The 27778-nt window shown below is 44.3% G+C and overlaps 2 protein-coding genes across 2 annotated transcripts in view; one reads left to right on the top strand and one right to left on the bottom strand.

The window, feature by feature from the left end:
• Positions 1–400: 400 nt before the first annotated feature.
• Positions 401–19591, bottom strand: LOC141107619 (prostate stem cell antigen-like). Its single transcript, XM_073598475.1, has 4 exons — positions 19511–19591; positions 14112–14180; positions 5402–5512; positions 401–806 (listed from the first exon to the last, which is right to left on the bottom strand). The coding sequence occupies exons 2-4, from the start codon at positions 14158–14160 to the stop codon at positions 685–687; spliced, it is 282 nt and encodes a 93-aa protein (XP_073454576.1). The 5' UTR covers positions 14161–14180; positions 19511–19591; the 3' UTR covers positions 401–684.
• Positions 19592–24931: 5340 nt separating this feature from the next.
• Positions 24932–27778, top strand: part of LOC141107618 (uncharacterized) — a gene marked incomplete in the record, with an annotated part of 110163 nt that continues 107316 nt past the window's right edge. The window contains 1 exon segment of the mRNA XM_073598474.1: positions 24932–25171. Coding sequence (XP_073454575.1) covers positions 24968–25171 — 204 coding nt within the window.

Raw genomic sequence — 27778 nt, 5'->3', positions numbered from 1 at the left:
ATTTTTCAAACACGTAATATAAGTATGAACAGTATATCTTTTGTTCTTTTAAGGCTATTTATCTAAGGTTCTAGTAACTACTTTGCCTTATCTACTTCATCAATTGTGATTTCTATAACAGACTATATTTTGGATTCTCCACCTTGCTCATGTCAGTTTCATGATGTAGGTCCTAGAGCATGCCCCCCCCGAGCCAGGAGATTCCCACCCCCCAGTAATCCTCTGGGTGGTCCCGGTTTCCCAAACCATGGAGGAGCGCCCTCCAGATCCCGCAATGCCAGGGTCCTACGGAGGGAAAAAAGGGAATAAGTAATAGGAGGGAGGAAAGATGAACTCAGAGGGAATGGGAGACAGGATTGGGGGGGGGGGGGGGGGGGGACGACTCCACGCTCCTTGTCATGTTTATGTTTACATTATTAAAGTTTTTTTAGATAATTATATGTGTGTGTCTGTTTTTTGAGATGTTGGGGGAAGACCAAACCATATTAAAGACGGCCCTGGAGTCATTAATAAGAAAAGTCACCAACAACAGATCACAGTGGTGCCTATAGCAAGTGGCAACTAATCTGAAATTATGCTTACATTTTTTTATACCAGAAATTTTATTGGTTGCTATGGCCAGTACAAATAGTTTTTTTTCCATTAGAAAGCATTTTTTTTCTAAAGGCCTAAACATGGGTCATCTTAATTCTCGTAGTTGCACAGATTTGTGTCGCAGCTAGTCCCATTGTTCCGGAAGTTCCATAAGTCGAAATCTTCAGGACACTTTGCTGCGCATCCTTTTTTCTTGAACAACAAGCTGTTTCCTGCAAAATTAAAGAGGACATAGAAACTATAATTATTAATAATATTATTAATGAAATGTACACTGCAAGGTTTAAATGTTCTTTTTTTTTAACAAGGGGATGGGAACAGCTGTTTTTCTTACCCAGTCCTCCACTCCTGCAGGCTCCTCTATGCTGCAGCCCGGTACCTGAAGCCTTTTCCCCCCTGCACTCTGGGGGATGGATGCCCCTGACGTCATCACGTCAGCCCACAGCCCTGCATTGAATGTGACATTGCTGATGGCCAGTACACTCCTAGGGCACAGGGGAGTAGAGGAAAGCTGCTGGAAGAGGCGGAGGAAAGAAAACTGCTTTTCCCATCCCCTAAATGACCACTGAACCCTTGATGTGTTGCGGCAGCCCCACAGTAAGGCTCATTCACAATGTAGCATCTCAGCCATCACATATTTCCTTTTTTTTTTAAAGAACTTTATTGAAATGTCACACAGACTGCTCTGCATTGGAAATGAGTACAGCCTGCTGTACTTTTTTTTCAATGCACACCTCCCGCACACCACCACAACGCAGTGGTGTGAACCAGGCACATAGGAGATAAGGCATTTTGCCATGTCATGCTGTGAGACTGCACTGGAAAAGCCACCCAATTTGCACAGAAGCTGGTGTGAATAGACCCTGATGGCTGGCTCATACCACAATTTTCAGATGCATTTCTGAATGCACATTTTTAATGCATCTTTGATGTGTCCCAGTGCATTTTTACCCTTTTTTTTCTTCATCTCAATTGAGGACATGTGCATTCTGGTGTGTTCTTGATGCATTTTGCCGCATTCCCGAGGTGTTCCATACAGAAAAAAATGTAACATTTTCTACTTTTGTTGACTGAACTGGTGTGATCTAGGGCCATTGGAAACCATGTTAAACACTGTCCATGAAATTTTGATGTCAATAAAAATGCGTTGGACTGCATCTGGTGTGAACCAGCCCTTAGAGAGGATTTGTACTTTTCCCAGAGTTGAGCTTTAAACTGGTCATTATAAAGTAAAGGTTTTAAATCCTATTATCCAAGTGTAAAGCTCACCCACGAAAAGGGGCCGCTGTTTTGCCCCAAGTTCATTTTACCAAACTAGTGCAGCGGCAGCCAGGCACATGGTTACAGTCACTCTTCTGCCTCAATGAGCAGTCTTATCTTTTTGATGCATTATTGAAAATTGAACTTGGAAAGGGTGCAGGGAAACTGTGGGATACTTCAGAGGCACAGTGTAGTAACACAAGGACACTCTTCACTTTGTCAAAGCCTCTTAGTACAGCAACTAACTAACTACAGCAACTAACTACTCTTAGTAGTGCAGCAACTAATGGATTTACACTGAGACACCATAGGCAGTGGCGGTGCGTCCATAAGGGCTCACGGGGGCCGCCCCCTCTCTCCTGCCACCCCCCTAGCAGCAATATGGCCGCCGCTGCCACTCCCTATTCAGGCGCCCGGCCCCTTTTCGGATGCAGGACGCCTGAATTACAGTGGAGGGGGGTGGATTTGAAGCACGTGATTAGCGCCATAGGCTCTAATAGGTGCCAAAAAAGGTCACTCAGCTGTGTGTTCGAAAAGTAAATGAATATTCACTTTCCTAACACTAAACCGCCTCTCCGCCAATCAGGTGCTCGGATCTGTTACCCATCTCCCCATTGGCTGAAACGACAGGTGCTGTGATTGGACGCCAGTTGAACTTGTGCTTCAAGTGCTCTGCAAGTGTACAACTTTTCAGGGAAGGTTTGCAGTAAGCTCACAAGACTTACAATTCAATACTGCCACAAATGTGTGGCAAATTATCCTTGCTATCTGGGTAGCTGGGACCTCGATAAGCACTTGTACAATCACAGCTGGACTGCCCAGAAGGACAGCAGCCGCTGAGGCTGGAAACTTCTCCTGGACAAGAACAGGGCTGCCCCAGGCCCCTGGCTATTTATGCACTCTTCAGCCACCTACTGGGTATCCTCCCCCAGGGATTGGCTGAGACCACATAAATATTCAGGCTGTCCATTTGCCTCTTCCAGCCCATTACAATCCAGAACCCTCCAAAAGGCTGAGGGGGGGGGGGGGGCAGTCAAACCCACAGCCACTGAAACCTAGAACCCAAAGTAATCACAAACTGCTCCACTGATAACAGGGGAGCCATAATAAACCTGTAGGCAGGTAGTGGTTAATGCTGCCTCAGCCAGGAGGAAAAGAATTAACCCAGTTCCCGTGCTTTGTCTGAGCTTCGCCTCTCTCTCCCTGTCCTGTAAACAAAAGGGGGAGGGCTCTGCCCACATACACTCAGTCTGTATGCGAAGGGAAGACACAGACAGCAAGATGTTGTTCCTGTTCCAGCAAAGCTGCTACTCGCCTGTGTCCAGGAGCCTTCTGCAATGTAGGAGGATTGCTGTAACTTGCAGTCCTTCCTGAAGATAACATCCATGGACTCTGTAAGTATTGACTATTTCACATGCAGGTATACTGGGGCAGCCACAAGCCTGAGTTAGAGCCCATTCACACGGGGACGACTTTGGATCCGACTTGAAGTCGCCCTTGGTCGCCCCAAGTTGCGCAACATATCAAATTCCATGTTAGTCAATGAGACCCGTCTTAATGCACACTACTGAAGTCGCTCCGACTTCAGAAAAGGTTCCTGTACTACTTCAATCCGACTTCTAGGCGACTTGTACCCACTGATTTCAATGGAAGTCGCCTCCAAAGTCGGATCGTGTCTTAACTGAAATAACAATACAGGAAGAGAAAATTGTATTCTCAGGCAAACCCCTCCCTCCCCAATCCCTCCCACAGAGCTGATTGTTGTTTGATTGGCCACTGGAAAGTCACCTGTCCTGGAGGGGACTTGAAGTCGCCTTGTAAGTCGCCCCAAGTCGCGCTGTGGTGCGCGTTCAGGTCGTGTCCAGGTTGCCTCGCAAAGTCACGGCCAGAGAAGTGTCGCCCCTGTGTGAACCGGCTCTTAGGGACTAGGAATGTTAGGGAATTGACTGCGCTTTATGTTGAACTGTTATCTTGCGATTCTCATCATGCTGCATTAATCAAGTAAAGCTTTTGAAACTTTGCCCTTGCCTGGTCTGAAGTTACTAAAGGGGTGTAATATAAGTAACTGGCACATATAGTCTACAGCTCGGGTCACTAAACACATTGGGGTATGAAGACATCAGTACAAGAGTTAATGTAGTGTGAAGTTGCAGTGGTTATCAAGGGTAACAAAGGTTCATCCAGTAGTCTGTCGTTAAACGTGTATATGTGACAGGTGGGGTAGCCTCTTGCAGCGAGGGAGATGTTGACAGCACTCCTTCCGCTGTGTTCCATTTCCCATAGCAACAGGAGCAGATCTGCACCACTGGGGCCCTCATCTTGTACACAGGTATGGAAGAGATTTAAGTGAAGTCAAGTACATGCATGGAGTCCGCACTAGGTGCACGGTGGGACCTCATACTGTTACTGGGAGTGAGGTAGCAGTGATACGCTGGACAAGTGGAGAGGGCATTGACTCTGCATGTCCCTCCTAAATGCACACATAACTATGGTGATGCTTACTACATCAAGAAGCACAAACATAACACTAACAAATGGTATATTTATTTTTAAGATTTAATAAAATGGGGTTCAAAGTGGGTGGGGTTTGATAAAATAAAAACAAGCTGTTATATATAAAAAATCATAACAGCACAAATAAAAATTTTAGCAGCACAAACGTAGCACAAACCAATAAGTCCAGTTTCGTGTCTTTTGGCTATTGTAGGGGGGGGCTGGGTGACCTTTGGTGACCTTCAATAAATAGTTAATAATGGAAAAATGATAAAAGAACAGAGATTTAAATGGCACAAACAGCACAAATGCAACACTAACCAACTAACCTGGTTTCATGTCTTTTGGCTGTTGTAGGGGGGGCTGGATAATGTCATCGTCTGGAAAAAACTATTGCTAATATCGTGGGCACCAAACAATGGTGAAATGAGAGGCCTACCCCGGGGTGGGTTCTTCTGGGCTATGCTAGGGACTTTGTACCGGGTCACTACCATACACATGGGGTACCTTTACTTGAGCCACGCTCACGACCGATGACAAATATGATTAAACTCTATAAGACCCCACATCTCTCTTCCAAGCAGGAAAGGCTGAGATAAAAAAAAAAAATTAACGATCTCGGGCTTTCCTGCCGAGTTCCCAGCATTGTTAACTTCTGCCGGCCTGGACGTCATAACGTCGCTCCCGGGCCTCCGAGAGTCATAGAGACTGCCAGGAACCATCTTGCCCTTGGTTTTCTCTATGGCTAACTTCTGGCATTGGTGGATTCCTTCTCTGGCTCGCAGATCGCAGGGGCGAGCCGGTAGAAGCACAGGAGGGTGAGGGGGGGGCGCATCCTCCCGCCACCTGTAAGAACGATCGAGCGGCTGAACTGCCGCTATGATTGTTCCTATGGTGCACGGAATCGTCGGCTGAAAAAAAAACTATATCTGGATGATGCCTGCAGCTCCACTCATTTCAATAATAAGTAAAGCTATGGAAACTACACTTTTAAAGAGAGCTGAGGCATGACAACTTCAAAGTGCATGAATCTGTTCCGGTGATTTTTATTTACCAAAAGAAACATCGATGGTGGTACAAACTCCATCGCAGGATTCAAATCCGGATATGGAAAAGCAGAGTGAATTGATCTCAAAGCTGCAAATGTAGCAAATTAATGGTGACCCTGTAAGAAAGAGGAACACATACTTAGGACTCACATAGAATTCATTGGTTAAAGATTATACATTGTAGTTGTTGGTAAATCTAAAGGAGATCATACAGTTATAAAATATACTCACCAGCCACTTTATTAGGTACACCTGTTCAATTGCTTGGTAGCACAAATTGCTAATCAGCCAATCACATGGCAGCAACTCAATGCATTTAGGCACCTAGACGTGGTGAAGACGACTTGCTGAAGTTTAAACAGAGCATCAGAATGGGGAAGAAAGGGGATTTAAGTGACTTTGAATGTGGCATGGTTGTTGGTGCAAGATGTGTTGGTCTGAGTATTTCAAAAACTTCTGATCTACTGGGATTTTCACACACAACCCTCTCTCAGGTTTACAGAGGATGGTTCGAAATAGAGAAAATATCCAGTGAGCGGCTGTTGTGTGGAGGAAAATGCCTTGTTGATGTCAAAGGTCAGAGGAGAATGGTTTCAGATGATAGAAAGGCAACAGTAACTCAAATAACCACTCGTTACAACCAAGGTATGCAGAATACCATCTCTGAACGCACAACACATCAAACCTTGAAACAGATGGGCTACAGCAGCAGAAGACCACACCGGGTGCCACTCCTGTTAGCTAAAAACAGAAAACTGAGGCTACAATTTGTACAGGCTCACCAAAATTGGACAATAGAAGATTGGAAAAACACTGCCTGGTCTGATGAGTCTCGATTTCAGCTGTGACATTCAGATGGTAGGGACAGAATTCAACGTACACAACATGAAAGCATGAAAAAAGCAGAAAAATTCCTCTAGTGGGACTTTTGAGGGCAGAAACTCCTTAATAATCAGACAGTATTGAAAAAAATATTCATATTTTATTTGAAAAGTTAAAAACCATGAAGGCATATACAACTATGGGGGCAATATTACATGGCATACAAATGACCACTGGACTCTGTCAATTGTGTGGATAAGACAGGAGATGACCAACGCGTTTCAATTTTTATGACAATAATCCTCTTCTTTAGGGGCTAGTGGTTCTACAACGAACATTAATTGTCATGTGTTTCAGATGAAATGTCACCAGTATTGCATCCTATTAAAATCACAGGAAGGGCTTGCTGCCATAAACCACTTGGACAAAGCCGACCAGCGGGAAAAACAGGGCAGGTGTGAGGAAACAGGACCAACCACAGAAGGTACTCTGCATACACCCAAAATACCGACATGCCACAGATTAGACCAAGGAAGAAACCAGGGTTTCTTATTAATTGCTGGTTGGTTTGCAGGAAGAGAGGGAGCATAGAAAGGAGCCTACGGATCTCACCGTGTCTTTATGGGAAATACTCCAGGGATAACCACATCAAGCTATAATCTGCAGTCTGGATTGGAGTCCACTCGATCCAAGTGGTGGTTGTAACAGCATGTGGCCTCTGTGGTTGGTCCTGTTTCCTCACACCTGCCCTGTTTTTCCCGCTGGTTGGCTTTGTCCGAGCGGTTTATGGCAGCAAGCCCTTCCTGTGATTTTAATAGGATGCAATACTGGTGACATTTCATCTGAAACACATGATAACTAATGTTCGTTATAGAACCACTATCCCCTGAAGAAGAGGATTATTGTCATAAAACTTGAAACGCGTTGGTCATCTCCTGTCTTGTCCACACATTTGACAGTAGTCATTTGTATGCCATGTGATATTGCACCCATAGTTGTATATGCATCTATTTTGATTGTACTATGTTCTATCTTCATGGTTTTTAACTTTTCAAATAAAATATGAATATTTTTTTTCAATACTGTCTAATTATTAAGGAGTTTCTGTCCTCAAAAGTCCCACTAGAGGAATATTTCTGCATTTGGTTTGATTGAGGATGCGGGCAGCAACTCCAACTCTATAAATCTTTAGCACAACTCCAAATTTTCAACATGAAAGCATGGATCCATCCTGCCTTGTATCAACGGTTCAGACTGGTGTGGGTTTTTTTTTTTCCTTGGCACACTTTGGGCCCCTTAGTACCAACTGAGCATCATCGTTTAAACCCCACGGCCTACCTGAGTATTGTTGCTGACCATGTCCATCCCTTTATGACTACAGTGTACACATCTTCTGATGGCTCCTTCCAGCAGGATAATGCACCATGTCACAAAGATCAAATCATCTCACCACTGGACAATGAGGTCTCTGTACTCCAATGGCCTCCACAGTCACCACATCTCAATCCAATAGAGCACCTTTGGGATGTGATGGAACAGGAGATTCGCAACATGGATGAGCAGCTAACAAATCTGCAGCAACTGCGTGATGTTATCATGTCACTATGGACCAAAATCTCTAAAGAATGTTTCCAACACCTTGTTAAATCTATGCCACGAAGAATGAAGGCAGTTCTGAAGGTAAAAGGGGGTCTAACCTGCTACTAGCAAGGTGTACCTAATAAAGTGGCCAGTGAGTGTATAACATTTGAGGCCAGCTAAAGCCCAGTGAACATTCAGTTTAAAAAGCCTGTCCCTCATCAGCATGCCGCAGAGAAGGAGCCTTGCCCTCTGTGTGGAAGCAGTTGCCCCTCTGCAGAGATCCAACATGTCCTCTGCTGAGTCAGAGCTAAAGCTCTACAATCATCAGGGCATGAGCTTTGATGACAGAGCTATTGATAGGTCAGACTCAGGAGGGGATGCGTGGAGCGCTGCAGAGACCTCACTGCTTCCATGCAGAGTGCAAGTATGCTCCATGCTGGCAGAGGACAGGCTTTTTCACTCAGGCTGTGAATTCTTCCTAAATAAAACACACTAATGCCCCGTACACATGGTCGGACTTTGTTCGGACATTCCGACAACAAAATCCTAGGATTTTTTCCGACGGATGTTGGCTCAAACTTGTCTTGCATACACATGGTCACACAAAGTTGTCGGAAAATCTGATCATTCTGAACGCGGTGACGTAAAACACGTACGTCGGGACTATAAACGGGGCAGTAGCCAATAGCTTTCATCTCTTTATTTATTCTGAGCATGCGTGGCACTTTGTCCGTCGGATTTGTGTACACACGATCGGAATTTCCGACAACGGATTTTGTTGTCGGAAAATTTTATATCCTGCTCTCAAACTTTGTGTGTCGGAAAATCCGATGGAAAATGTGTGATGGAGCCCACACACGGTCGGAATTTCCGACAACAAGGTCCTATCACACATTTTCCGTCGGAAAATCCGATCGTGTGTACAGGGCATTAGACTTTGCACACCTTGTATTTGTATGCTTTCACAATGTTTATAGCTGGTTTAAATTAAATGTTCAAATTGGCTTTAAGACATTGCCATCTTTCCCCCCATGTAAATATTCTATCGAAGCAATGCCCAACGTTTAGTAAATTGGGTCCACCAATATATGAGAAATGTTTATTTTTCATTGCTGATTATTTAGGGATTCCAGTATGGGTTTAAAGACAACTGTGGTTTCGTTGTTCCAGTCCATGCTACGACTTTTTTATGTTTTCATTTGGTATCAAGCCATGACAGTGTCTTTGGATCACGTTGTGTGTGCCCCGGTCACCTTCCTGCTATCTGACCCTTTGTCACCGTATCATTTATTAACCAGGTTTCTTTTATTTGTTATCAGTCTGCTATAGCGTCTGTTTGGTATTCCATACACTAAATAAATATCCTTTCCTTTATCTTGCTTGAATTCCTTATTATGACGATGACCTTATGTCCCCCATCTCTGCCCTCCAACGTCTGACTATATCATTATATCAGAAATGTCTTTACTGATATCTGTATTGTTAATCCTAGAAAGTCATCTCCGAAAGAACCTTCTATTGAAGGTGACATATGTATTATTATGCCGCCACTGGAATACAGCGCCTTGAAAAAGTATTCATACCCCTTGAAATTTTCCACATTTTGTCATTTTACAACCAAAAACGTCTATTTTATTCAGATTTTGTGTGCTAGACCAACACAAAGTAACACATAGGGGTTTATTTACTAAAGCTGGAGAGTGCAAAACCAGGCTCACTTCTGCATAGAAACCAATCAGCTTCCAGGTTTTATTGCTGAACCCTAACTGAACCAGCTGAGGTTAGAAGCTGATTGGCTACCATGCACAGCTGCACCAGATTCTGAGTGCTCTGGCTTTAGTAAATCTACCCCATAATTGAGAAGTAGAAGGAAAATGATAAGTGTAGGGTGCATTTGTATTCAGCCCCCCTGAGTCAATACTTTGTAGAACCACCTTTCACTGCAATTACAGCTGCAAGTCTTTTTGGGGATGTCTCTGCCAGCATTGCACATCTACAGAGTGAAATTTTTGCCCATCCTTCTTCGCAAAACAGTTCAAGCTCTGTCAGATTGGATGGAGAGCGTCTGTGAACAGCAATTTTCAAGTCTTGCCACAGATTCTCAATTGGATTTAGGTCTGGACTTTGACTGGGCCATTCTAACACATGACTATGCTTTGATCTAAACCATTCCATTGTAGCTCTGGCTGTATGTTTAGGGTTGTTGTCCTGCTGGAAGGTGAACCTCCGCCCCAGTCTCAGGTCTTTTGCAGACTTTAACAAGTTTTCTTCTAAAATTGCCCTGTATTTGGCTCCATCCATCTTCCCATCAACTCTAAACAGTTTCCCAGTCCCTGCTAAAGAAAAGTATTCCCACAATGATGCTGCCACCACCATGTTTCATGATGGGGATGGTGTATTCAGGGTGATGTGCAGTGTTTGTTTTTCGCCCCACATAGCGTTTTGCTTTTAGGCCAAAAAGTTCAACTTTGGTCACATCTGACCAGAGCACCTTCTTCCACATGTTTGCTGTGTCCTCCACATGGCTTCTCACAAACTGCAAACAGGACTTCTTATGGCTTTCTTTCAGCAATGGCTTTCTTCTTGCCACTCTTCCATAAAGGCCAGATTTGTGGAGTGCACGACTAATAGTTGTCCTGTGGACAGATTCTCCCACCTGAGCTGTGGATCTCTGCAGCTCCTCCAGAATTACCATGGGCCTCTTGGCTGCTTCTCTGATTAATGCTCTCCTTGCCCAGTCTGTCAGTTTAGGTGGAGGGCCATGTCTTGGTAGGTTTGCAGTTGTGCCATACTCTTTCCATTTATGGATGATGGATTGAACAGTGCACCGTGAATGTTCAAAGCTTGGGATATTTTTTTATAACCTAACCCCGCTTTATACTTCTCCACAGCTTTATCCCTGACCTGTCTGGTGTGTTGCTTGGCCTTCATGATTCTGTTTGTTCACTAAGGTTCTCTATCAAACCTCCGAGGGCTTCACAGAACAGTTGTATTTATACTGAGATTAAATTACACACAGGTGGACTCTATTTACTAATTAGGTGACTTCTGATGGCAATTGGTTCCAGTAAATTTTAGTTAGGGGTATCAAAGTAAAGGGGGCTGAATACAAATGCAGGCCACACTTTTCAGATATTTATTTGTAAAAAATCATGAAAACCATTTATCATTTTTCTTCCAATTCACAATTATATACAATTTTGTGTTGGTCTATTACATAAAATCCCACTAAAATACATTTATGTTTTTGGTTATAACATGATAAAATGTGGAAAATTTAAAGGGGTATGAATGCTTTTTCAAGGCACTGTATACATGGATTAGCCATAACATTATGACCACTGACAGGTAAACTGTATAAAATTGATTATTTCATTATAATGGCATCTGAAAGTGGGTGGAATATATTAGGTAGCAATTGAACATGTTGTCCCTGAAGTTGACTTGTTGAAAGCAGAAAAAAATGGGCACGTTTAAGGATCTGAGGGACTTTGACAAGGGCCAAATTGTAAGAGCTAGAAGACTGGGTCAGAACAATTCCAAAAATACAACTCTTTTGGGATGCTCCTGGTCTGCAACGGTCAGGACCGACCAAACGTGGTCCAAGGAAGAAAAACCAGCAACATGGTCATGGGCAGCCAAGGCTAATTGATGCATTGATGAGGCGTGAAGGCCAGCCCAGTAGTCCGATCCAATAGAAGACCGACTGTAGCTCAAATTGCTGAAAAAGTTAATACTGGCTATGATAGAAATGTGTCAGAACCCACAGAGCATCGCAGTTTGTTGTGTACGATGCTACGTAGCCGCAGACTGGTCCCATGGTGCCCATGTTGACCCATGTCCACAGCCAAAAGTGCCAACAATGGGTATGTGAGAATCAGAACTGGTCCACAGAGCAATGGAAGCATGTGGCCTGGTCTGATGAATTCAAATTGGTTTGAGGAATACAACAACAAGTTTGAGGTCTTGACTTGGCCTTAAATTCTCCAGATCTCAATCCAATAGAGCATCTTCTATGCTTGAAAAACAAGTTTGATCCATGGAGGGTTCACCTCGCAATGTATAAGTCTTAAAAGATCTGCTACTTTTGGCTTGGTGCCAGATACCACAGCATACCTTTTAGAGGTCTAATGAAATTCATGCTTCGAAGGATTATGGTGGGTGGAAAGTATATATGTAAAGGCAAAACTTGATTTCTGGACAGAACCATGCTTCTATTGCTGAAAATATAGGAAAAGAGTTTCTACTTTTTTACATTTTCTTCTTTTGAGGTCATTTTGGGATAATAGCACTGATAGTTTTCACTGTTTTTTTTTTTTTTTTAGCCCAAAGACAGCATGAATGAGCAAATCTCCTGCTGTGACAAACAAAAGAAAAAAGAAAAAAACAAAAACCGCGCTCACCACCAAAAACCAATACAAAATTAGGAAAGAATCAGCAGCTATCCTAATGTTCACATAAGTCTATGTGTTCTATAAAAATAATATCAAATCTTTCAAACTGTGAACCTTGCACCAAGTGACAAATGTCCCAATATAGTACAAAGAAAACAGAACGTGTCTCCCAAGATGAAGAGGATCACTGTATATATCCATCATGTGTGCAAGATAGAGCTCCAAAAGCCGTTTACCAGAACACCATGACCCTCTGGTTATGAGCGGTCAGTATGAGCATGAGACTGATCATAGGCTCATCTAACCATGTAAAGCAAAAATCACTGTACATACCTTTTCTGCATCCGATCCGGTCTCCATGCTGTGTGCAGGAGGCAGCTGACAATAGCTGGGAATTGCCTGGAAAGTGACATCACCCATAGAATTACTATGGGGCTTCCATTGTCGGTTGCCTCTTCTGCATCCACCTACACAATGAAGCCGCTGCTGACAGCTCAGTGTGGAACTGGACCAGATCAGTTTCAAAAAAAGTATGTTTAGCGATTTCTTCTTTACAGGGCTATATAGGTTAGTCTTATGCCGCGTACACACGGTTGCATTTTCAGACGGGAAATGTTCGATGTGAGCTTGTTGTTGGAAAGTCCGACCGTGTGTCTGCTCCAGCGAACAATTGCTGTCGGAATTTCCGGCCACAAATGTTTGAGAGCAGGTTCTCAAATTTTCCGACAGAAAAACTTGTTGTCGGAAAGTCCGATCGTGTGTACACGAGTCCTTCGCACAAAAGTTCACGCATGCTCTGAATCAAGCAGAAGGAGCCGCACTGGCTATTGAACTTCTCGGCTTGCCGTAAGTTTTGTACGTCACCACGTTCTCACGTTCTGAATTTTTGGCCAACATTTGTGTGACCGTGTGTATGCAAGTTTGAGCCAACATCCTTTGGAAAAAAATCCACGGTTTTGTTGTTGTTGGAAAATCCAATCGTGTGTATGGAGTATAAGAATGTGGCTGCAGGTAGATTTACAGTTTGTTTGAAGCTGAACTTCTCCTGCTTTTACTTTAAGGCTGGGTTCACACGGGATGCGGCTCACGGCAGGGGTCTGGTGCGTCGCTGTTCTCCTATTCAGGGACGAATCAGGCCTGAATTTTTATTTCGGAAGTGAAACAGAGCCAAAGACATACAGGATTCCTGTGCAATCCACAGCCACCACAGAGATGTGTGAACCAGCTCCATTGATAGAAACCCGCATAGAATTTACAATAGTGTGAACCCAGCCTAAAGGATGTGCTACTGATGACTTGGTGCCAGATACCACAGCATACCTTCAGATGGCCATGCCTCGATGGGTCAGGGCTGTTTTGGTGTCAAAATGGGAACCTGCTCAGAATTACATGGGTGGTCATAAAGTTATGGCTGATCAATGTATGTATTTTATTGGTGTATTTATCTGTTTGCTTGGAGTTAGGCTTTAAGGCGGTTGTAAACCCTAGATATGAAATATGAACAAAGTATATCTCACTTCTGCTATGTCGTGCCTGTAGGACATTAAAGTTGATCTAAAGTCTAAACTTTTTTTTTTTTTTAACCTTAATGCAGTGGTTTCCAAACTCTAGCCCAGGGGCCAGATGTGGCCCTTTGCTTGCCTATATACGGCCCTTTAAGTGCTATACCTCCAAATAACCCCAATGATGGACCACCATTCCTCCCAATAACACCATTGATGGGTCACTATTCCTCCCGCCGATACCAACAATGAGGCATTATTCCTCCAACTAACACCAGAGATGGGGCACCATTCCTTCCATTGATGAATGAGGCACTGTAACATTGGGGAACAATTGCTCTCATCAAAAAGAACCAATGATGAGGTAAGGTTTACTCCCACTGGCCACAATCTGCCAAAGATTAAAGAGCACTCACCCGCTGACACCAGGCAGAAAATTAAACTCAGACACAGCAGAAGCTTCATAGTACTGGTTCCTTTAATGCCTGCAAAAAGTTCGACAACAGAATGTTTAGTGCCTATTAGACATGTGCAATTTGTTTCAGTCTGAATACAAATTCTGACAATCTTTTGGTTATTCAGAGATTCGGATGTATCTGAAACTCTGAATAAGATAGTAACTAATTTTGTTGTAATTCGTTAAAATTTTTTTGTTTATTGTTATTAAACTAATTCCAAATTTTCTGAAAGAATTGAATTTAGATTGATCGAAAAATGATCGACCAATAAGAATTCTGTGTGAAGAAAACGTCCCCCCCAAAAATCAATACCAGACCCTTATCCGAGCATGCAGACTGGCAGGCCAGGAAAGGGGGGGGGTGAGTGAGCGCCCCCCTCCTGAACCATACCAGGCCACATGCCCTTAACATGGTGGGACCCCCAGATTCGGGTTCCCCTCTATGCGAATGAGTATGTGGTAAATGGTACCCCTACCCTATTACCAAAAATGTGTAAAAAGTGAATAAAGACAGTATACAAGTTTGACAATTCCTATATTAAAAAAAATAAAAAACAATGCCCCCCCCCCATGTAAATCCGTCGTCAATCACCCGCCACCACTGCTTGACCCGAAAAAAAGCCAAAAAATGATATGGCCGGACATTGATTTTTATTTTTTAATAGAGGAATCGTCAAAAACGTTTGTACTGTCTTTATTCACTTTTTACACTGTTTTTGGTGAATGGGTAGGGCTACGATGTACCCAATACTCATTCACATGGGTGGGGGTCTGCGGGTGGCTCCCCACCCGCAGACCCCCACAACCACAGCCCAGGGTTGTGGGGAAGAGGCCCTTGTCCCCATCAACATGGGGACAAGGTGCTTTGGCATGAGGGGGGCCAGAGTCCCCCCTGTCCCAAAGCACCCCCTCCATGTTGAGGGCATGTGGCCTGGTACGTTTCGGGAAGGGGGAGTGGGGAGCTCGCTCGTCTCTTCCCCTTTCCTGGCCTGTCGGGCTGCATGCTCGAATAAGGGTCTGGTATGCCTATATACATGGTTAGAGTTTTGATCTATAACTTCGGGTTTAGTGTTTGAATATCACAATCTGCTTGGAGTTTGTATTCTTTCTCCAGTTTTATAAGCATTTTCTTCAAGTGCTCCAATTTCATCCCCCAATCCAAAAATGTAGTAGTGGGTTGATGGGCATCCTCTCAGATTGGTCTTGTATGTGTATGGGGGATACGATGGTGAGTTCTGTCCTGGAACATGGACTGACATGAATGGATCTATGTATTTAGTAAAGAATAATATGGGGTTGATTTACTAAATGCAAATAGTCAGTGCAGGTGCTCTAGATCTGAAAGGAACATGTAAGGAAAATTAAAAAAATGTTTTTGCTTGTACATGATTGGATGATAGAAATCAGAAGAGCTTCCCCTCAGATCTAGCACAACTGCACTTGCAGTGTACAGTATATTTGCCTTTAGTAAATCAATCTCCAAGTTACACCATATAAATAGTAAAAATAAATAGACAAAAATAAATGCGTTTAACCCCTCAGTGATGGAAGGTAAAAGAAATCTGAACACGATTTTGCAACTTTGACATATGTTAGTAAAAGTGTTCTAGGCAGGCTACAGAAGTAAAAAAAACACTCTGAATGAAAACTTTGGGGTGGATTTACTAAAGGCAAATAGACTGTGCACTTTGCAAGTGCAGTTGCTCCAACACTTAGTAAAGGAGGTGAAGCTCTACTGACTTCCATCATCCAATCATGTGCAAGCAAAAGTGCTGTTTTTTTGTTCCTTGCATGTAATTGGATATTCTTTGCAAAGTGAAACTCATTTACTAAGCTCTTAGGCAACTGAGTTTGCACAGTCTATTTGCCTTCAGTAAATTAACCACACTGACTGCTACAATTACTACAAACATTATGATAATAATAATAATAATCATGTTTGCATTCAATTAATTTTTGTTCAAGTAATAATATTAACAACAATAATAATAATGATAATAATAATAATACATTATTATTATTTTGTATTATTATTAATAACAACAATAATAACAATAATAATAATATTATTGTAATATTATTATTAGTAGTAGTACTAGTTTTATGTTAACAATAATATAGCATATTATTTTGGATGGAAAGATGTTGTTGTTGTTATTATAATTATTATTATTATACAGGATTTATATAGCGCCGACAGTTTACGCAGCGCTTTACAACATTAGGGCAGACAGTACAATTACAATACATTTCAATACAGGAGGAATCAGAGGGCCCTGCTCGTTAGAGCTTACAATCTAGGAGGGAAGGTCAAGTTATACAAAAGGGTAATAGCTGTGGGTGATGAGCTCATGGAGAAAATAGTGCAGTTGTTAGATGGAGGCAGGATAGGCTTCTCTGAAGAGGAAAGTTTTCAGGGATCGCCTAAAAGTGGATACATTTGGAGACAGTCTGACAGATTGGGGTAGGGAATTCCAGAGGACGGGCGAGGCTCGGGAGAAGTCCTGGAGGTGGATATGGGAGGAGGTGATGAGGGAGCTAGAGAGCAGGAGGTCCTGGGAGGAACGAAGAGGACGATTAGGTTGGTATTTTGAGACTAGGCTAGTGATGTAGATGGGGGCAGAGTTGTGGATGGCTTTGTAACTTATTGTTAGTATTTTGAATTTAATTCGTTGGGCGAGTGGTAGCCAATGGAGGTATTGGCAGAAAAGGGTAGCAGACACTGAGTAGTTTGTAAGGTGGATGAGTCTGGTAGCAGCATTCATGATGGACTGAAGGGGGGATAGTCTATTTAAAGGTAAGCCAATGAGGAAGGAGTTGCAGCAGTCGAGGCGAGAGATAATCGGGGAGTGAATCAGGAGCCTTGTGGTTTCATTGGTTAGAAAGGGATGTCGTTTAGAGATGATCTGGAGGATGAGGCCGCAAACTTTGGAAAGTGATTGGATGTGGGGCCGAAAGGAGAGTTCAGAATCCAGGATAACACCTAGCAACCTGACATGTGGGGATGGGTGGATGGTTGTGCCATCCCCAGGAAATTTTATAAGCTCGGTTTTGGACAAGTTGAGTTTGAGGAAGTGGTGTGACATCCATACAGATATGTTGGTTAGTAAGTTAGTGATGCATGAGGAGACTGATGGAGTGAGTTGAGGGGTGGAGAGATAGATTTGTGTGTCGTCAGCGTAGAAATTATGTTGAAAGCCATGAGAGGCTATCCAAGAATAGAACCTTGGGGGACCCCGATGGAGAAGGGAAGAGGAGTGGAGGAAGTAGAATTGTAAGTGACACTGAAGGTGTGTTGGGATAGGTAGGATGAGAGCCACTGAAGAGCACAGTCATTTAGACCGAGGGAGTAAAGTTTTTTGAGGAGGAGGGAATGGTCAACCGTGTCAAAGGCAGCTGAAAGGTCCAGAAGTAGGAGTACAGAATAGTGTCCATTGGTTTTTGCAGTTAGTAGGTCATTTGTGAGTTTTAAAAGAGCAGTTTCTGTGGAGTGTTGGGGGCAAAATCCAGATTGAAGTGGATCAAGAAGGTTGTTCTTAATGAGGTGGTAACTCAGTTGGTTGTAAACCAGGCGTTCAAGGAGTTTAGAGGAAAAGGGGAGCAAGGAGATAGGGCGTAGGTTGTTAAGATTGGAAGGGTCCAAGGACAGCTTTTTAAGTATGGGGGTGACCAGTGCATGTTTTAGAGCATTGGGGAAAATGCCAGAGGTGAGGGAGAGATTGAAGATGTGGGTTAGAGAGTGTAGGATGGAGTCAGAGGGCGACCGTAGCATTTGAGAGGGAATAGGGTCCAGCGGACAGGTGGTTAGGTGGTTGATAGAAAGGAGTTTAGCAACTTCGTCTGTAGTAGCAGATTTGAATGAGGGGAGTGTCAGTTGTACCTGTTGACATGGGGTCTTAACTGGGGGAGATACCTGTAGAGTGGAGATTTTATCACGGATTGTATCAAGCTTGTTTTTGAAGTGATTGGCAATCTCCTGGGCAGTGAGTGAGTCAGTGGGTGGAGGCAGTGGAGGACGAAGTAGAGAGTTGAAGGTAGAGAAGAGTTTACGGGGACTGGATGAAAAGGTGTTAATGAGAGTTGTAAAATAGGTTTGCTTCACAGTGTGGAGGGAAGAATAGTATTTTTGGAGGGCAGATTTGTATTGATTGAAGTCTCTGAGAGCCTTAGTCTTGTGCCACAGATGCTCAAGAGCGCGACTACGTTTTTTGAGAATTTTAGTGTCATCTGTTTGCCAGGGTTGTAGGGGTCGAGGCCTGATTCTGCGTGTAGTGAGGGGAGCGAGCTTGTGCAGGGCGGAGGACAGGGATTTATTGTAGAGGGATGCGGCTTGGTTGAGGCAGGACAGGGGAGAGATTTTGTCATAGAAGTGGTCATAGCAGAATAGAGGAGAGAGGAGTTGAAGTTGCGAAAGTTTCTACGGGTGATGGATTAGGCGATTGGAGGGAAAGGTGGTGGAAGACAGGGGGAGAGAGAAACTAATAAGGTGGTGGTCGGAGAGAGGAAAAGGTTGTTTGACAAGTTGCATGGAGTGCATAGGTAAGAGAATACAAGGTCAAGGGTGTTGCCATCAGAGTGAGTAGAAGCCTGTACCCATTGCTTCAGGTCAAATGAAGAGGACTAAGAAGTTTAGAAGTAGCAGGAGTGTTTGTATTAGCAGGGATGTTGAAATCACCGAAAGGGAGTGTGTGAATTTCCGAAGAGAGAAAGTAGGGTAGTCAGGCAGAAAACTCATCATGATTATTATTATTATTATTATTATTACTACTACTATGACTGCTACTATTATTACTACTAATAATAATATTAATATCTTTCCATCCAAAATGTGATGTATTAAATTTCAGTTCATATAATAGGTAAATAATAATATTAATGCCCATCGTAATAATAATCATATTATTAATAATAATAATATATTTCCATCCAAAAGGATATATGTTATATTTGTGTTCAAATATTAATAATAATAATAAAAATAATAATAATAATAATAATAATAATAATAATTATTATTATAATAATGATAATAATATGATTAATAATTATTATTAGCAATCCTATTACTATTATTATTATTATTATTATATTATAATAAACTTCATCATTTACATTTAATAAACTATGTTAGAAATGTTCTACTGTTGTCAGTCCCACTGAATGTACCTGTTACCTGCTTCATATTAAATATATATACAATTAATATATAATATGAAGCAGGCCTTTTTCCTCGTCTCCTTAAAATTATGAGGAAGGCATTGCACATTATTCTTTAACAACAAGAGAACTGTCATTTTCTTTCATTTGAGTGACAAATATTGAAAGAAGGACCTGACAAGGATCCACAAGCAGACATACCTGCGTTAATTCCCAGGTAAAGGTGTGTCTCCCTCGGTGGCACCCAAAAGTATATCAGGCTCACCTAGATCTCCAAACACTCAAATAAAAACTTTCCAGAAGAAGGCGGTGCATGTTGTGAAGGTGGTTGGAGCTTAAGTTATATAACATTATTTAACAGTGTGTATGAACAGGAGCAGGTATATGACATTGATATATATAAGTGTTGGACTGTGCAGGATAACTCTTCAAGGTCAAGGGTTTGCATTTTCTGAACTGTCCTAAAAAAATATATATATATATATATATATACACAGTATATCACAAAAGTGAGTACACCCCTCACATTTTTGTAAATGTTTTATTATATCTTTTCATGTGACAACACTGAAGAAATGACACTTTGCTACATTGTAAATTAGTGAGTGTACATCTTGTATAATAGTGTAAATTTGCTGTCCCCTCAAAATAACTCAACACACAGCCATTAATGTCTAAACCGCTGGCAACAAATTTGAGTACACCCCTCTGTGAAAATGTCCAAATTGGGCCCAATGTGTCAATATTTTGGGTTGCCACTATTATTTTCCAGCACTGCCTTAACCCCCTTGGGCATGGAGTTCACCAGAGCTTCACAGGTTGCCACTGGAGTCCTCTTCCACTCCTCCATGATGACATCACAGACCTGGTGGTTTTTAGAGACCTTGCACTCCTCCACCTTCCATTTGAGGATGCCCCAAATGCTCAATAGGATTGACATGCTTGGCCAGTCCATCACCTTTTACCCTCAGCTTCTTTAGCAAGGCAGTGGTCGTCTTGGAGGTGTGTTTGGGGTCGTTATCATGTTGGAATACTGCCCTGCGGCCCAGTCTCCAAAAGGAGGGGATCATGCTCTGCTTCAGTATGTCACAGTACATGTCGGCATTCATGGTTCCCTCAATGAACTGTAGCTCCCCAGTGTTGGCAGCACTCATGCAGCCCCAGACCATGACACTCCCACCACCATGCTTGACTGTAGGGAAGACACACTTGTCTTTGTACTCCTCACCTGGTTGCCGCCACACACACTTGACACCATCTTAACCAAATAAGCTTTTCTTGGTCTAATCAGACCAGTTATAGTAATCCATGTCCTTAGTCCGTTTGTCTTCAGCAAACTGTTTGCAGGCTTTCTTGTGCATCATCTTTAGAAGAGGCTTCCTTCTGGGATGACAGCCATGCAGACCAATTTGATGTAGTGTGTGGCGTATGGTCTGAGCACTGACAGGCTGACCCCCCACCCCTTCAACCTCTGCAGCAATGCTGGAAGCACTCATACGTCTATTTCCCAAAGACAACCTCTGGATATGACGCTGAGGATGTGCACTCAACTTCTTTGGTCGACCATGGCGAGGCCTGTTCTGAGTGGAACTTGTCCTGTTAAACCGCTATATGGTCTTGGCCACCGTGCTAGAGCTCAGTTTCAGGGTCTTGGCAATCTTCTTATAGCCTAGGCCATCTTTATGTAGAGGGACAATTCTTTTTTTTCAGATCCTCAGAGAGTTCTTTGCCATGAGGTGTCATGTTGAACTTTCAGTGACCAGTATGAGAGAGTGAGAGCGATAACACCAAATTTAACACACCTGCTCCCCATTCACACCTGAGACCTAACGAGTCACATGACACCGTGGAGGGAAAGTGGATTATTGGGCCCAATTTGGACATTTTCACTTAGGGGTGTACTCACTTTTGTTGCCAGCGGTTTAGACATTAATGGCTGTGTATTGAGTTATTTTGAGGGGACAGCAAATTTACACTGTTATACAAGCTGTACACTCACTACTTTACATTGTAGCAAAGTGTAATTTCAGTGGTGTAGTGAGTAGCACTCTCGCCTAGCAGTAAAAAGGGTCGCTGGTTCCAATCCCAACCACGACACTACCTGCCTGGAGTTTGCATGTTCTCCCTGTGCCTGCATGGGTTTCCTCTGGGTACTCCGGTTTCCTCCCACACTCCAAAGACATGCTGGTAGGTTAATTGGCTTCTGTCCAAAAATTGTGTGTTACATAGTTAGTAACACACATATATATTTTTGCACTATATATATATATATATATATATATATATATATATATATATATATATATATAGTGCAAAAATTTTAGGCAGGTGTGAAAAAATGCATTAAATTAAGAATGCTTTCAGAAATAGACATGCATATACCCGTAGTTTATTTTTATTAATAAATGTTAATAATGCTATATGTTATATGTAAAGTGACTCTGTGCATGAATGAGAAAATTGATTAGTTAATTATCACATTGTATCATGTTTTGAATAGTCCACTGTGTTAAAATGATTTTCAAACGTGAAACTGGCACACAATGCACCCAAGAGTCGTAGTTGAGAAAGATGAAACCTCCACCTCTACACACACTGCCGCTTTCTGACTTCAAATGATCTCCTATTACAGGAGATCACACTCGCTTGTAGCTTAATACCCAGCCCGGGCCTTTAAGAGGTGGAACGATAATCCCAGCGTCTTCCTAGAGTGTAATCCTTCAAAGGCACGTATTACCCATTGGTCCCCATAAAAACATAAAAGCTTCCATAGTGTAAAATCCTAGGTGACTTTATTAAGTAAAAAAGTATTGCATTTAGGTAAGATGATTATTATTATTATTTATTCATATATGGTCTATATTATTTGTTTCTAGTTAGGTATTAATTAACTGATTTTGCACTTTATTTGCACGTCACTTTATTCCATGTTATATGGTTGTATAGAGAAGGCACATATTATTATCACACAGCGCTCCCTATCACTTATTTCTCAAATAGGACCTGCAGTTGTTTTGTACAACCGCTGCATCCTCATAGACTAACAGGTGGCTCCAACCGCAATAAACCATTCTCACTGTATGGGTGAGAGGACCCAGGGGCGGACTGGCAACTCCTGGGGTCCCCGGGCAACAGGAGATCATGGGGCCCCCTGTGTCTCCGCCCACACTCAAGCCCCACCCCCAGCTTGCACTGCGTGGACACCTCAACTCTGGGTCGAACCTGAGATAAACAGTGCACAGGGGGCATCAGGGCAGAGCTTGGGGGAACCATGGCAAAGTATAGAAGTCAGCAGGTCAGAGCACAGGGGGTCAGGAGAGCACAATATGTGTGTGTGGAGGGCAGGAGGGCACACTACATGGGGAGAAGCAGGGCACATTACAGGCTGGGGGGGCACAGTAGGACACATTACATTGGGGGGCAGCAGGGAACATATAGGGCACAATACATGGGGGGGAGGTAGAGGGGCACATTATGGGGCACGGCAGGGAACATTACGGGGGCTAGCAGGGCACATTATGGGGCACAGCAGGGAACATTACATGAGGCAGAAGGGCACATTATGGGGTACAGCAGATTATATTACATAGGGGCATGAGGGCACATAATGGGACACAGCAGGGGATATTACATGGGGCAAGAGGGCACATATAGGGCACAGTATGGTGCACACAGCAAAGCACATTAAGGGGCACTGAATGATGCATCATGGGGGATCATGGGGCACGCAGCAGGGCACATCATATGGCACACAGCAGGGTACAGGGAACATAATGGGACATACAGTAGGGCTCAGGATACATCACAAGGCCCATAGGAGGGAACTGGGCACACAGTGGGGCAAACAGTAGGACACATCATGGGGCACACCACAAGAGCACCTCATGGGGCACACGGTAGGGTATATCACGGGGCACACAGTAGATCATGGGACACATCACAGGGCACACATCAGGGCACATCATGGGGCACACAGCAGGGCATGGGGGCACACAACAGGGCATGGGGGCAGGCAGCAGGGCATAGGGGCACACATCAGAGCATGAGGCAGACAGCAGGGCATGGGGGCAGGCAGCAGAGCATAGGGGCACACATCAGAGCATGAGGCAGACATCAGGGCATGGGGGCAGGCAGCTGGGCATGGGGCAGACAGCAGGCCATGGGGCACAGAGCAGGGTATGGGGAAGATATCAGGGCTTGGGGGCACAGAGCAGGGCATGGGGCAGAAATCAGGACATGGGGGGACAGAGCAGGGCATGGGGCAGACAGCAGGGCACGGGGCACAGAGCAGGGCATGGGGCAGAGAGAAGGGAACGGGGCAAAGAGCAGGGCATGGGGGCACATAGCAGGGCATGGGGGCACACATCAGAACATGGGGCACAGAGCAGAGCATGGGGGCACAGCCTAGGGCATGGGGGCAGACAGCAGGGCATGTGGGCACAGAGCAGGGCATGGGGCAGACATCAAGGCATAGGGGCACAGTGCAGGGCATGGGACAGACAGCAGAGCATGGGGGCACACATCAGAGCATGGGGGCAAAGAGCGGGGCATGGGGTCAAAGAGCAGGGCATGGGGTCAAAGAGCAGGGCATGGGGACAGACAGCAGGGCATGGGCAGACATCAGGGCATGGGGCAGATATCAGGGCATGGGTCACAAAGCAGGGTATGGGCAGACTAGAGGGCATGGGGCAGACATCAGGGCATTAGGGCACAGAGCAGGACGCTGGGCACATAGAGGGACACAGGACAGCATACAAGCTGCTGCACTTTCCTTCCTAGATGCAGAGTAGCACGGGAATCGGCTGTAAACAGACCTCCCGTGATGCGCTCCTCCCCGCCGACCCCTCCTCTCTTCTCGTCTATCCGAGGTGATGACAAATACAAGCACCTGGGCTGGACGGGAAGAAAGGAGGGGCCGGCGGGGAGGAGCGCATTATGAGAGGTCTGTTAGCAGGGAGCAGGGATTCGGGACCCGATCTATCCGTCAGCTAGCTGTGATTGATGGGTAGATCAAAGTGGAAGCTGTCATGGGGCCCCCCACTGGCGAATGGCCCTCGGACAGTGCCCGAAGTGCCCGATGGTCAGTCCGCCCCTGAGAGGACCCATGTATATAAGCACTTAAGCAAGGTCCATAAAGATATGGATGAGCATGTTTGGGGTGGAGGAACTTGACTGGCCTGCACAGAGTCCTGAACTCAACCTGATAGAACACCTTTGGGATGAGTTAGAGCGGAGACAGTGACCCAGGCCTTCTCCTCCACATCAGTTCTCTGACCTCACAAATGTGCTTCTGGAAGAATGGTCAAACATTCCCATAGACACACTCCTAAACCTTGTGGACAGCCTTCCCAGAAGGGTTGAAGCTGTTATAGCTGCAAAGGGTTGTGCCAACTCAAAATTGAACTCTGCGGACTAAGACTGGGATGCCATTAAAGTTAATTTGTGTGTAAATCACGTCCCTTAAGTATACTGAGGGAGTGGGACTGGTAATAGTTGCTGGAAGTCCATGTACTCCGCCAAGTGTTCCATGGCTTCGACTGGGCACTTTGTTTACTTCTGTCCACAGGAATTTTGCTAATATTTGACCTGGACAGACTGCAGTTATCCCCTTGTCCTTTGCGGACCAAAGGTCAGTGGACACTGGTAGAGGAGGAGGTGATGAAGTGTAGTCAAGGCAATGCTTTTTTGGTAGACTATATAAGAAATTGTAACAGTGCCTGGTGGTCAGCGGTTTCACTGTCACAGATAACCATGGGGACTGTCCTTCTCCTTCTGTCACTCTTCACTCTTCTGCACATCACCTATGGAAACCCTCTGGACTGCAGCACTCAAATTAAAGGGACTCCCCCTAACTTTACCCAGGTGAGTGAGCTAGAGACATTAATTCTTTAGTGGGAGAGAAGGTTGGGGTAACAAAATCTCCTGCTCTAAAGAACATTTCTATAGTTTAGCTCCGTAAATACAACTTATTAAAGAAAATCTGTGTTCCCCAGATCCTGCTCTAGCGTTATTAAATCTGGGAACCGAACCTTCCCCATCCAATTTCTGTACTGTTGTAGCAGAAAAAATTACTATAACGAGATTTTAGAGAAAGGAGCTGGCACCCAATCCATCCAAAGTACTCGCTCTGCTTAAAATCCATTATGCATATGAAAGGGCTCTTTCTATCATATCAAATTCAATAACCACCTTTGAATACTCCTGGAAAGCATGGATTGATTGTATATTAAGTAAGACATTAATTATACCAATCAGATAATGCTGCTATTGTGCTTTTTTTCCTTAAATTTGTTGTTTGTCCCAATAGCCCTGCGAAGCTTAGGTGGGACTACCTGATTGTTGCTCCATGTTCATTTTGTAACATTTAAGAGTTTTCTGTTCTGACTTTTCTATGTTTAAAATTGAGAATTGTCAATAAAAATGATTGGAAAGAAAATCTGTGTGCCCTTACTTTGCAAAGCAGACACCATCACACTACCAGTCACATAGGGATGGGATTCCAGTTTGCAGCTACCATAGGTTTGTGGTGAAATACCCTAAAACTCAAGGAGCTCCCCAATGCAGAAAAAAACATTATGCCATGATGGCTACTACATCATCATGATGGACACATAAAGAAAGGAATGCTCTGATTTGTTCCTGTCAGCAGAGCTTGTTTGTGCTCCTGTTTCAGACTACTGACAGCAATAATTTGCTAAGGAAGTATGTCAAGGAATTACACCCATGGCGTGAGATGCTTGTTTGGTAGTGGGAGAATAAGGAAACGTCTGCCTTTGGGGAGGTTAAACAGAGCTGTGAAACAGTTATCACAGACTGCAATACTGTTGGCCACCACTAGAGGCCGACTCTCCCAAAACACACAGGTAGGCATAGATCTTGCAGAAATCTACCGCACTACCGCAAAGGTTATAGAGACGCCTAGTAATTACCACACACTTATGAGATTCCTCAACCTATACTGCAAGGTGGAAACCCTGCATGATCAACTTTTCCACTGCCCCCACATACCCATGCCAGACACATTATGTTAGCTTGCCACCACCTGTAGTTTGTCAGCTGACTGGTCTGTTGGCCAGTATTTCTTAACTGGGGTTCTGCAGCACCCTGGTGTGCTATCTGGGGTTGTAAGGGGTGCTGCACTGCGTGCAGTATTTGGGTAAGACACCAGCACCATCATAACACATTATGCGTATCCAGGGCATTTAAAGCAGCCACAGCATTCAGAAGGGGCAGAAATCTACTTGTCTTTAGACCTGCTCCTTCTCCCTCCCACTGTCATGCTATGGTGAAGATCAGGAGGTAGAACCCTCTTGTGAAATATTGGGGGGCTACTGAGGACTGTTATCTAAAGGTGGGGGGGGGGTTGAGGACTCTGATGTGAAAGAGGATCTGAGGACTCTGAAATAAGGGGGAACTGAGGACTCTAGTGTGAAAGGGGGGTGATGTGATGGGGGATCCCATTTTAGATTGGGGTGCCTTAAGATTTTTCATACTTTCAAAGGGTGCTATGGCAGAACAAAGGTTTAGAAATACTGTGCTAGGGGAGATTTGGGGAGAGAATTTGTGCTAGGAGGGGGGATTTGCAGGACAGGGTTTGTGCTAGGATGGGAAAATTGAGGGAAAAGAGAATGTGTGGTATGAGGAGTGACTTTTGGGGTGGGGGAGAGTTTGTTTTAGGAGGGGGGGAATTGGGGGTATTTGAGCTAGCAGGTGGAATTGGGGGGCAAAGATTTGTGCTGAGAGGGGGGATTTGGAGTGGGAGGAGGAATTTTTGCACACAGGGCATTCAACAGATCTCCTCCTTCACATACAGCACATAGCTGAAATCGGATAATTTTACAGACACGGCCTCCATCTGCACAGTGTGTAGCTGGCTGCTATGTTGCAGTTGTGACCTGTAAAATTCCCAGATTGGAATGGCAGCGCAACTGCAGTAGCCTGCTGCACACTGTGCAGATTGAGCCTGTATCTGTAAAGGAATCCGATCTCAGCTATCTGCTGTGTGGCATGTGTGGCAGTAGGAGATCTGCTGAGTGCTCTGCCAGAAGTGATCCTATCCTCTTCTCTGTTGACCCCTGTCATCTAACCTGCTAACTCCCTTTACCCTACCTTGCTGACCCCTGTCCTCTGCCTTACTGACCCTTGTCTTCTGCCATGATAACTCTTTTTCTCTGCTCTGCTGACCCCTATCCTCTGTCCTACCTACCCACTGTACACTGCCCTTCTAATATCTCACCCTCTGCCCTGCTGATCACCTGCACACTGCCCTGCCGCCCCCTGTCCTTCGCCCTGCTAACCCCCTGTACACTGCCCTGCTGCCCCTGTCCTCTGCCCTGCTAACCCCCTGTACACTGCCCTGCTGCCCCTGCCCCTGCCCTCTGCCCTGCTAACCCCCTGTACACTGCCCTGCTGCCCCTGTCCTCTGCCCTGCTGCTGACTCCCTATACACTGCCCTGCTGCCCCTGTCCT

The sequence above is a fragment of the Aquarana catesbeiana genome, linkage group LG09 (assembly GCF_042186555.1).
Source record: "Aquarana catesbeiana isolate 2022-GZ linkage group LG09, ASM4218655v1, whole genome shotgun sequence".
Lineage (NCBI taxonomy): Eukaryota > Metazoa > Chordata > Amphibia > Anura > Ranidae > Aquarana > Aquarana catesbeiana.
This window is presented reverse-complemented; position numbering and strand designations above follow the sequence as displayed.

What these genes read in the sequence shown, in the direction of transcription:
- LOC141107619 (XM_073598475.1), bottom strand. Translation starts at nt 14,160, where the DNA reads ATGAAGCTTCTGCTGTGTCTGAGTTTAATTTTCTGCCTGGTGTCAGCG. An exon ending in TTTCTGCCTGGTGTCAGCGG is followed by an intron (nt 5,513 to 14,111) that starts GTGAGTGCTCTT and finishes TCTTTCTTACAG; the next exon opens with GGTCACCATTAATTTGCTAC. An exon ending in CACCATCGATGTTTCTTTTG is followed by an intron (nt 807 to 5,401) that starts GTAAATAAAAAT and finishes TTAATTTTGCAG; the next exon opens with GAAACAGCTTGTTGTTCAAG.